The sequence below is a fragment of the Orcinus orca genome, chromosome 6 (assembly GCF_937001465.1).
Source record: "Orcinus orca chromosome 6, mOrcOrc1.1, whole genome shotgun sequence".
Taxonomy (NCBI): Eukaryota; Metazoa; Chordata; class Mammalia; order Artiodactyla; family Delphinidae; genus Orcinus; species Orcinus orca.
In genome coordinates this window covers 78,970,675-78,982,746 of record NC_064564.1, presented here as the reverse complement: position 1 = coordinate 78,982,746, position 12,072 = coordinate 78,970,675, and the positions used below count along the sequence as shown (strand labels likewise).

Here is a 12,072-nt window from a genome sequence, read left to right as displayed (position 1 = left end):
ATTTGCTAATTTGCTCTGGGGCGAAATCTTCTATCAATATCAATCAGGCATGAATGTAGATAATTTTCCCATGCTATCAATATAGTCATCTATATGTTTAGTCAATGTTTATTGAATATCGCATAGGGAAGGTTTGGTGGTCAGTAAATAGTGGAAAGAGGCCCAGAAGAACACGGTACAGTCAGGCTTGAAATCCAGCAGGTACACGCCTCTGTTGCCATACCAGTTATTTACCTACTACTTCCATCCTAGTTGGTTAACAGTCTCTGCCCCATCCCTAGCCCTGTGGGCCTCAGACCCCAGCAGTGGGCCCCTCATCTGTGGCCACCTACGGCGAGCTGGTGCTTTCCTGTAGTCATCCTCCTTTGGCCACTAGTAACTTTGGCCTCTCTAGGGTACCACACTAGTTGTTCAATATTTTGAGCATCACACACCAACTCTCTTAAGAGAAAGTAAAGTGATAAATGTCTCCCTAGATGCTCACGTGGCTTTTGTCTCTCCCTAACGTCTTTTCTTGATTGACTCCTGCTCGACCATTCAGATCTGAACTCAAATGTCACTTCCCACTTCTCCGTCTGGACTGTTTCCCTCTGACACTTAGTCTCACAGCTCTGTTCTTTTACTTCATATCTTGTATCCATTTGCTTATTTGTTTCCCTGCCTCCCTGACTAAGCTGTAAGCTCCATAAGGGCAACAAAAAGCAGAACTTATTTGGCAAACTGCACAGGCTTCTATATGGTTTAGGTGGGACTGGCCACCTACCCAGCTCCAAGGATGGGTCCTATTGTATTCCAGCCAGTTAACATGTCCCTTCTTCTGGGTCCTACTCATTGGCAAAGGAATGAGAAACTGACCTAAGGCAGCCCAAGCAGAGTGAGCCTGGACACTGGCGGGGAAAGCAGAGCTACGGACCTGTTCTGAAGAGGCAATGTCACCAATGTGGTTATCATGAAGCGTGACACGAAGGAGGACAAAGACGCAGAGTCCCAGAAAGGTGGTTCCAAAGAATATGCACCACGGGACTCTGGAGTAAACTAGACTTGGGCTGGCCCTCATCTTTGGACTTTTCAGTTACGTCAACCAATAGTTCTTTTTTTTTTTTTTTTTTTTTTTTTGCTTTAGCCAGTTCGGACCAAGTTTTCTATGTATTGTGACTAACGAAATCCTAATTGATATATCTTGCCCCTGTATCCACAAGAACCTTGCTCATGGAGGACACCATATCTTGAACAATATGCCATTGGGAGAACTGGGGATGGCTTAATGGGGGAGGTGAATGGGTAACATCAGCTGGAGCCTCAATTTGAACACAGTTCTTCAGAAAATACGTTAGACTGCCCTCGATTTAAATGCATCAGAAATTCAGGAGTGTTTTCCCCGGTGTGTTTTACAGCAGAATAGTTGCTACCTGAGGTTATTAACCTGCTCACCTGTCATTTCCTAAGAACTCCTAAAGATTTCTGCTTCAACCTCTGGACTTTCAACCTAAAGAAACTATGGTTTTAAACTGGGGGAAGGGAACAGGAAAGAATGATTCAGCCTCTAGCCGCTTTTTACTCTGCTGGATAAGATCATTATTTTTTTTCCCCCAGAATGACCTGTAACATTTCTTACATTTCAACTTCATTTCTTACGTTTCAACTTCAAGTTTCATTTCTCGGGATGCCTATGGCTTTTCACCTGGCTAGATGGAAGCCAAGATTTTACATTTCTCTTGGGGGCTATTCTGCTAGGCTAGAGTCATTAGAAGCAATTTTAACTTTAGGTTGTTATATATAGCACATCTTTCAAAGCATAATCAGGCTCTGTGGTTCATGATCTGGTTATTAGATTAAAGGTCTGTGTGGCCAAAGGGTTGTACTTCTAAAACTATTGAGAAATAAACAAACTAGACTAGACAGGGAAGGAAAAGTCTACAAGTTGGTCCCTATATCCTGATCAGGGGATTCTTTTCCTCCTTCCCTGGTTCACCAAAAAGCACACTTGCCCATACTGCTCACATTCTCAAAATATGTTTGTTACTCTCAGGGCTCCTGGAATATATATCCTCCAACGGTTGCCTTTTGACTTCTCAATGAACTGTTCTGCACACGCCTGCTTATATTTTAGGATTCTTTTTCCTTGGGGAGAGAGAAGAGTGGCTTGTAAAACTACTAGTGGAAAATAAGCATTAAGAATCACTTCACCTTCTCCATCAAATAAATCCACCTGAATTACTGGTTCTATGAACCAGTATGTAATTCAAAAGTTTGATGAAGAACAGAATACTCTGAGTCTCAAAATATCTCTCCATAAATTACTTATTAACTACAAAGGAACAAATAAAAACTTGACAGTGGAGAAAGTTCGTGGGCACCACCTTAACCAAGATGCTAATGAGACAGATGACCATGAGGGGGCTCCTGTAAGAATGCACAGAGAGACACACCGTCACCTCTGTGGAGCCCCATCCAAAGCACAGAACATGAAACAACCATGAGGAAACAGAGGACAAACCCAGACCGAGGATCATTCTACACCACAACCAGCCTATACTCGTCACAAACTCTCAATAATATGAAGAACAAAGAGGCTGGAGAATTATTTCATATTTAGACCAAAGTGACATGAGAACTAAGTGTGATGCATGATGGTAGACTGGTTCCTGGCCTGAAAAAATTAGCCATTAAGGATGTTACTGGAATAAGTGGCAAAATTTGAATATGGACGGTAGATCAGTATCAATGTTAAATTTCTGACTTAGACCACTGTGCTGTGGTTTGGTAAGAAAATGTTGTTTCACTTAGGAAGTAATCACTATTTCTAGGGGAAAGGGCACAATGTCTCCTTACCATTAAGGGGTTCAGGAGAAAAAAACATGTATATATGGAGAGACAGTGAATGCCAAAGCAAATAAAGCTAAATATTAATAATTGGTGAATCTAGGTAAAGCATATACAAGAGTTCTTTGTACTAATCTTGCAACTTTTCTTTAAGTTTGAAATTATATCTATAACTATATATCTACCTCTATATAGATATGTAAAATAAACACACACAATTCAAAATAAATACATCAACCTAAAATCCGCCTTATTCTTCAGGTATTGTTAGGCAAGCTGAAGAGAGACAAAGGCTAGGATACCAACAGGGATTGGGTCAGTAGATTCATTCATTAGGACCCTGAGTACATGTCTACTAACTTAAATTACGTTTTCATTTGAATAAAACATTTTGGACTTCCTTAAACTCAGTGCCAATTACTTATACATTTAAACACTCAAAGTATGAATTCCATACTTTTCCCCAAGTGAGGCGCAAGGCTGTCAATTTTCTCGTGTGCTAACAAGTAAGCAAGGCCAATTTCTATAACCTAACTATAGAACCTCTGTGTAAGTAAACTTTTTCTAATATGCCCAGTTCCCTATTTTCTTAGAAAATCCAATTTGCTCTGGGATTTCAAATACCAGAGGCTCTTGTTTTTGTCACAACAAATGAACTATTTTATTCTTTAGCTTCTTAGAAAGAAATTCAATAAATCTTTGCTCACTGCTAGCTTTTCTAGCTCTCTCCCAGTATCTCTTTGATCAAGCTTTTCCACCCACTCTGGAATAATCCAGGGGTAATTAGAACTTCTTACCTTCTTTAGCCCCAAAGGAGACCATTTATCACAAACTGTCATGGATTCCGATTCTAACTTACCAAGAGCCCAATTACTAACAGAGGCAAGGAATCTTCTTTCCAATTAAAGTGATTGATTTCTTTGCAGACGCGGTAGCATTTCGCTTTTTATTTATGTTCATTCTGATCAAGTGTGAGAAAATTCTTCTTCATTTTATTTTCCTTCCAAAGAACACAATACAACAAACATTAATCACACAGTGATACAAGGCCAGACCTGCAAGGGCCTTTGGCAGAGCTGGACATCTATCAATGGGTCTTGTCCATTTTACGGGGTCTTAGTGGCTCCTTAAGCTCTACAGGGGAAAAAAGGGAATATTTGTTACATCACATAGTTCACCTGAGGGCTTGCCAAACCTTCCAGCATCTGCTAAGTTGTGACGAGACAGCATTAGATATTTAGATAAACACAGACTAGCACGGAACAGAACAATTCCAATTTTGTTTCTTGTGCAGGCAAAGAACAGAGCCGCAGTGCTGGGGATGAAGCAGTGTGTGGAGGTAAACATAAGCAACGTGGGAACAAATCTGTTTTTTCTCACTTAGGTGGTATTAACATGATTATGTGTTGTCAAATCTTGAAAGAGAAAAATAGTCAGAATCCGTTTGGGAGAAGGACACTTTGGAAGATCTAAAGGAAGATGAGGCCACCAAGCCTTACACAGATTTCCCAAGGCCTGAAAGACACCTGTCCGTCCACTTTGCTTTTAATCTTAAGACTGGCCAGTTGTGGCTCCCGCAGCCTGTTGACCCGGGGCCTGCATCCTTATCTCCCCTTCCACCTCTCTCCACGTGGTCAGCAGACTGGCGTCCGTTCACTCACTTGAGACATTCAAAGGTCAAGGTCTGCGCTCAGTGAGTATCTTCCAGCGATCTGAGCTCCAGACAGCAGCGACTACCCTTTGTCCTGGTATGAACGCAGTTGCTCACCGTTTTCCAAACACTTTCACACAAATATAAAGAAGAGTCTGGGAGCCCTCCAAGATTCTAAATTTTAGTAAAAAATGAAATTACATAGTAAGCTTTTGAAAAGTTAAAACATCCTCGTATGTGAGATTGTACCTCTGCCTTTACTGCAGGCTGTTTGCGAAATTCAGGAAGCCCTGTCTTTCCATTCATTAAACGGACAGTCGTTGAGCTCCTCCTAAGGGCAAGGCAGGATGCCAGGTGATGGAGGTGGAGAAACAGGGCTTGTTCCTTGCTCTGATGGGGAAGGCACGTAAGCAGACACCCTCGGCACAGGAAAACACAGAATGGAGGTGCTGTGACGGGATAAAAGGGTCACGCTTCTAAGAACAAAGGAAAAGCGCATCCTTGCAATGCAGGAGACACAAACAAGGTCAGGAGGTTGGCAGGTGTCTTGAAGGAACGTCAGTCTTGCTGAGCGGGGGCAGGAACTCCAGGCTTACCCGACGTAGCATGGGCGTATATGCACGCCACATTCCAAGAACCAGAAACACAAGAAAGAAGAAGCCAGACCAGACACCACAAAGCTGTGACCGCTGGGCTCAGAAGCCTGGGCTTTTTTATGAACCAAGGAGGAGCATGAAGGGGAAGTGATGGTCCAACGGGCTGTGCTGGTAGGGGCAGGTGGGGGCAGATGAGGCTGCTGAAATGATCCGCTGAGGGCTGACAGAGCTGGCAATGGGAATGGAAATAAGTGGAGATTCAAGAGATCTGGGGCCGGTACAAAACACAGGGACTTGCCACCATCACATGAATGGATGACGAAGGAGGGAAAATAGACTCTGAGAACTATTATATGTGAACACTTGGATGGCGTCCAAGCACTGGCCGGCTTTTGCCATTTAAAAATGTACTGTGGTTATCAATCACATCCTGCATTGAGCCCTCGTTTTAAGCTCTTCAAACATCCCTGAGATAAGTGGGGGAGTTATTTCAATCCTCCTTTTCACAGATGAGAGAACCAAGATTGGTAAGGTTTAGCCCTAAGCAGGAAACCCAACTAACCCAACTAATTGGTGCAGAGCTGGGACGAAAGATCAGGATAGTCCTCATTACACATCCAACGAAACACGAAGATAGCTCAGAACTGTCCTAGCGGCATGTTTCCAGCCTAAGGGGGACAAAGTTCATAGAACTTTATACCGTGAGCTGTGTTGTAACGTGGTTTGTTGATACTGTCCATTCCAAGAGCCAACGGAAAGGTACCAGTGTGCTGAATCATTAAAGACGTGGATGTACAGGACTCGAGTCTTACACCTTTTTGAAGAAAATACCCTTCACAGATGCTATTTTTAGACTCAAGTTTTCCCAACATAAAGTTTTTAAAAGAACAATCTGTCTAAAAAGCATGTAAAGAAATTCATTGACAAAGGTTTAGATGTTTTAGGACTTTAATGTCCTTCGCACGGTCAACATAAAACACTGACAATGGATAAACAAGAGGGGAAAAGACTCTTCAGCAAAGATCTTCCCGAGCTCATGGCATCACTGGTCAAACACCAGAAAGAGAACAGTCACGTGAACAAACAGTAAGGGAGTTTAACAGAGATTTTTAGTTTAACAGCATAACTGAAAAACAAAGAACCAACCAACCAACCAACCGTTCTTCTACCCACTGAAAGGAAAGTAAAAGTGAATCAGGGAACTTCCAAATCTTGTGAAGCAGCTTAAAAAGGGAGAGGGGAGGGGGAAGGGGAGGCACACAGCTGTTGAGAACGTAACACTCTAATGCACAAGGTCAAGGATCCCAACAACTTCTCAAAGTCTCAACATATATCAACAAGAAACGTATTATTAGAAATATAAATGCACAGAGATATAAATGCATAGAGATATAAACTATTTGGTATTAAAAACAGACCTTGCTATATAAACATAAGTATGCCACTTTTATCTCTTTATGAGAATAACGGTATAAAGAACGATCTCCGGTTTGCCTCTCAGTCTGGAACATCGCAACACGGTCGGTGGTGACCTGAATTAACAGCTGCAGAATTCAGAAGACCCCACTGCTGTCATCTTGCAAAGGATCAAAATTCAGCACCTAGAGGGCTCCACCCACCCTCCATGCTGTGTGTTTGTGTGTCTCTAAAAATAATAACCTGCAGTTTGCATATAATTAAACTCATAGACAGCTTTGAATATGAGATCTAGGCAGAAAAAGTAGCAGCAAAGACAACAGTAGTTAGAATTTGGTAGAAAAGCAAGAGAAGATTTTTTAAAAGCTTCCAGTTCAAGTCAGAATTAAGGTTAAGTTTCAACAGCTTGGGACAGCTGTGGATGTTTTGCTGTTCTCTGAAAAAAGAAGAAAATCTATCAGAAGCATGTTCATTCGAGAAAAATACTGTTTCTTTAGTTTTTTTAGCCATGCCCAAGTGACTTTCAATTTTGTACATTGTTCAAGGGCAGAGTGTATATTGGTTAGGATGTGCTCATAGCTGGTGCATCTCCAAAAAATTCTTCATGAAGGCTGCCAGCTTCTGGACATCTTCGATGGTGACAGCATTATACAGAGAGGCCCGAATGCCTCCCACGGACCTAGAAGAACAACAGATGCAGCTGTTAAGAACAGGAGCATCTGGTTGAGCATCAAGACAACCCTCCTGGGGCTTCCCTGGTGGCGCAGTGGTTGAGAATCCGCCTGCTAATGCAGGGGACACGGGTTCGAGCCCTGGTCTGGAAGGATCCCACACGCCGCGGAGCAACTGGGCCCGTGAGCCACAGCTACTGAGCCTGCGAGTCTGGAGCCTGTGCTCCGCAACAAGAGAGGCCGCGATAGTGAGAGGCCCGCGCACTGCGATGAAGAGTGGCCCCCACTTGCCACAACTAGAGAAAGCCCTCGCACAGAAACGAAGACCCAACACAGCAAAAATAAATAAATAAACTCCTACCCCCAACATCTTACAAAAAAAAAAAGACAGCCCTCCTTCCCGTCACCAGCACCTGAGAGAGTCACGGCACCTGAGACTATCGTGTCCAACCTCCCACCTGAAAGCCCCCGCAGGTGGCCAGGAGCTTCACACATCTCAGTCATTAAAAAATTCCTTTCCAACGCAGTGGAGAACCGTCACGCTCACGTGGAACCTAGGTTAGCTCAACTCTTCGATGAGCCTGCCATGCAGGGGGCAGGGAGCAGACAGCTATTCTCATGCTTGAGAACACACATCTTCCATGGAGCTCACAGAATTAACTACTCTCTCGGACGTTCGGGGGAGCAACAGTGTCTGTTCTTACACTGAACAGGCTGTGCCAGCTGCACCAGAGCTGGGATGGCACTCTTTGTGCTGTCAGAGCAGAGATTTTCAAAGGAAATTTTGACCAAAGCTCCTAGAAGATGTGCCCCCCATCCATGCTCTCGGCCGTGGGATCGTGCTAAGGGGTCTGTAAGCAGCAGCAGGAGAACCCCCGTAACAAATGGTCTTTCCCAACTAGTTACAATAACTGCTACTCCAGGATGGGTAGGCTCCTAGATGTGTCTCCTTCAGCGTCTAAAAACTAAATCAATTCTCTGACAAGCTTCTGGATGGGACAAGTACTCACCTATGCCCTTTCAGGGAGATCATATTGAGTTCAAGAGCTTTGTCGAGAAATCTTTTTTCTAAAGCATCATCTCCTTTGGTGTTGCCAATGCGGAATGGAATATTCATCCTGCTTCTATTCTGGGGCTCCACTGGACATCTGAAAAACATGTTTTTTGTTCCAGCTATTTTTCTGCAATGTGCAACTGCCATTAACAAAGCAACAGAAAAATAATTTTTATTAAATCCAAATAAACCCATTTATATATTATATTTAAGCATTCAGTAAAATAAGAATCACATAATTCCAGGAAAGTGAATATTATTTAATAAACAGAGAGGGATAATTGTAGTGCTGTATAGGGAAAATTGATTTAGATCGAAAACTTATACCCCACATGAACTCTATGTCAGTTATTTGGTTACAGAAAAGCAAAAAGAAAAAAAAAGTAAAGCATTAGTTACAAAAAATAAAGTTATGCTAACATGTGAAGAAACATCATAACATTGGATTACTTGGACATTTTTTGTATGTTTGAACTATTTCCTTAAGTCAACTTCCCAGAGTAAAACTGTTGGCGTGCGCGCACACACACACGCACACACACACACACACACACACACAAACACCACACACACACACAAAACACACAACACACACACACAACACACATTTACATGGTTCTTGACAGGAGCTGGGAATCAAATTCAGAACATATGTTTTCAAAAAATATGAGAGTACACATTTAGAGATAGAATTAAACCAAATACCTGAACTAAAGCCCATCCAGAACACCATATATTCTGTAATTAATTACAACAGGTAAAGTTAGAAACGACCTACAGCCACCATAGAAATAAAATAAATTATAACATTTCTTTATAACTAAATATTAAGATGCCACATAAAAAGATAAATATAAAGATTAGGCTGCAAAATGGAACTGGTTTGTGATCTAATAAGTCAAAAATTTTAGATGTTATGGGTACTCTAATTAGAGTATAAATGTGGACATAAAGATTCTAAGGAAGCATAGAGAAACAGAAAATATTTGTGTTCAGGATGTGAGAATGTGGGATAATTCTATCTTCCCTTTAATGTTCTTTTAATAGTATGTTATATATTTAAACATCATAATGGAGTATACTGAACTGTACAGGTGATTAGAGTAAGATTGTTCCCATCAACTTGCAATTCTATTGCCACTAGTTAGGGTGAAAGTAGGCTATGAAGTAAATGTAATAAATGTGAACTGGATGCCCTAAAGCACAGCTGCTATCTAATCCTGTTTTAATTGTCAGCAACAGAAAATTTTTTAAAACCATTTTCCAGGTGCAAACAAGAGATTAAAAAAAGATCTGCGCCAGGACATTTATAATTTACTTAGGGAGATCACTCTTGCATATGGAACAGTGAGTTAACATTCTCTTATACGACTCATACTTAATTTCCAAGAGCCTCAGTTTCCTCATCTGAATATTGGGAATGACAGTAATATCTCCATTTCATACTAGTTATGACAGTTCAGTGATACAACATATATGAAGCTTCCAACCCATGGCAGCCACACAGCAATGTGAATGACCCTTTTTCTACAAGGCTGCAGAGAAAAAAAATAAGTTGGTCCGAACAGTGGCCGTAAGATTTAAAAATAATGAGCAGCAGCTTTCAAAGCACTTAAAACACTGTACTGTCCCAAGCTGTGCGACCTTGAACAAGTTACTAAATCTCTCTGTTGTGCCTCTCTGATGTGAGGACTAAATGGCCACAAATTCTCTGCAGCCCTCCCAGCAAGAGGTGGGGTCTTGTGCTCCACACCTTTTGAATCTAGGCTGGCCTTGTGGACTTGCTTTGACCAAGAGACTGTAACAAGAGCGACGCTGTGCAACTTCCAAGCTGAGGCCTCAAGGGGCATGCAGCCTCTCTACCTGCCCTCTTAAAACATCACTGCCATGTAAGCAAGCCCGAGCTAGCCTGCTGGAAATAACAGGCCCAGCCCACAGCCAGCCAGTACCAGCTGCCAGACAGATGAGGGGGGCCATTTACACTCTAGGTGGATCACCAGGTGACTTTGGTTGAATAAGTGATCTCCGATGAGACCAGCAGAAGAAACCACCCCACTGAGCCCAGCCCCACCAGCTGACTGAAAAGAATCCTGAGCAAAAGAAATGGCTGTGGTTTTCAGTCACTGTCTTGAAGTGTTCTATGATGCAAAAGTAGATAACTGATAGAATTTAGAACAGTGTCTGGAACACATTCAATGCTATGTAAATAACTATTGAAGTCAATAAATTTGTCTTTTTATTCTCAGCACCTTACACAGGGCTCACAGACTCTCAAAAATGAATGAGTCAAATTTCATCTAGGATACGTTAGTATTTGACTTCAGTTTCTGATTTGGAAAGTAAGCAAGCCAAAATTATCTTCCATTGACAACCAAAGGAGACAAACAGAAGAAGAGATGACATGCTACTCTGGATTACAAGGAAGATATGTAATAACTCTCTCCATTTTCTCAAGCACATCCTATTTCATTCTTCCCCTTCTACAGGGTGGGATTCATTAAAATTAAACAGCAAATAAAAGCAGTGTGAGGATGCCCCCATTAAAAGCTATGCTCGCCCCTCAGGGCACACACATAATTCCTGTTAAAGTTAATAGGAGTCAAGTGCACATCGATGGACAGAAGAGACACAAGAAGGGAAACCAAGTATCTGGTAATAGGCTTTGAGCCTGAATTCTGGGCCCCCCTTTGCACAGGTAGTAGTTATCCTGGTTGACATTTAAATTAAAAATTTAGTGTCTACCCTCTTTGATATTCTGCTGCCTCAGGCTCCCCAGGTGAGAGTCCAATTATAGAGCTGGAGCAGCAAAAAGGACATGTGATTTAAGGGGAAAAAATATTAAAAAGGGGGAAGAATTAAGAACCTGGATTTACAAAGAATCTGTATTTACAGTCGTCCCCCACACATTTACTCATCCTATTGTGAACGTAGATGGTATCATGACAGCAACTATGTCATAACAACTAGAAATTGAAGATTAAATTTGCACGGTGCCCAAGAGTGTCCCTGCTGTGGGGCTGAGGGAAGGAAGAAAAAGATGAAGGGGAATCAGCTGCTCCCAACCTAGCAAGATGGCTGTGGAGGGAATTCAAATTCCACAGGACAAGCGCTGTGGAAGCACAGAGCTGAGCAAGTAACTCTGCCCGAGGGAAGGTTGAAGGTTTCAGAGGAAGGGAGGTGGGAGGGGTCAGGACAGGGGGAGACGAAGGAAGGGCATCTGGCAGACAGCTGTGTCTGCCAAGGCACGGGGGACCCCAGCAAGTTCTCTGCAGCACCTGGGGTGCTGGGTGCCTGGCTGGGGGCAGGACTGCAGACCGCGGAGGGCCCTGCAGACACGCTCTCCTGGGAACTCGATCGATCGGATCCTGGAGCAACAAGGAGCAATCAGGTCTGCGCAACGAGTTCCGTGTTTTAGAAAAAGCACTAGGACATAGGGGCTGGAGGGTGGGGACACTGCGGGAGAGCCCTGCTAGAAAGCTCCCGCAAAGAACTTTCTAGGTCAACAGAATTAGGCCTGATGACCAAGACAGGGACACTGGGGAGTTTCAAGCATGGGCAGTAAATTCAAATGCCAATAGGGACCCAACGGTCATACAAATGAGTATAACAGGCCCAACATGACAGACTCAGCACAAACTCCCTACGTTACCTGTTAACTGTGAGGGCCTGTTCTTCCACAGAGAAACAGTCTCCCTTTTGCTTGAAACATATGGACCCCCAGTCTCTTTCTCCCACTTTCAGAGACACGGGGATTATGAAATAAGACATCTGGATTTAAATAATCTTCACATGTTCCAGTAAAGGCTCAAATTGTGTGTTTTAAACCCTGTGAGCCACGCCGAGCACTGCCGTGGTCTGTGC

The 12,072-nt window shown here is 42.7% G+C and overlaps 1 protein-coding gene across 2 annotated transcripts in view; it reads right to left on the bottom strand.

The window, feature by feature from the left end:
• Positions 1–6,000: 6,000 nt before the first annotated feature.
• LOC101279373 (phosphoserine aminotransferase) overlaps positions 6,001–12,072 on the bottom strand; it is a 29,370-nt gene continuing 23,298 nt past the window's right edge. For both annotated transcript variants that reach the window (XM_004285834.3, XM_033416673.2), the window contains 2 exons: positions 8,168–8,305; positions 6,001–7,165 (listed from right to left, as the gene is read on the bottom strand). In XM_004285834.3, coding sequence (XP_004285882.2) covers positions 7,060–7,165; positions 8,168–8,305 — 244 coding nt within the window. In that variant the 3' untranslated portion in view covers positions 6,001–7,059. The remainder of the gene's footprint in view (positions 7,166–8,167; positions 8,306–12,072) is intronic.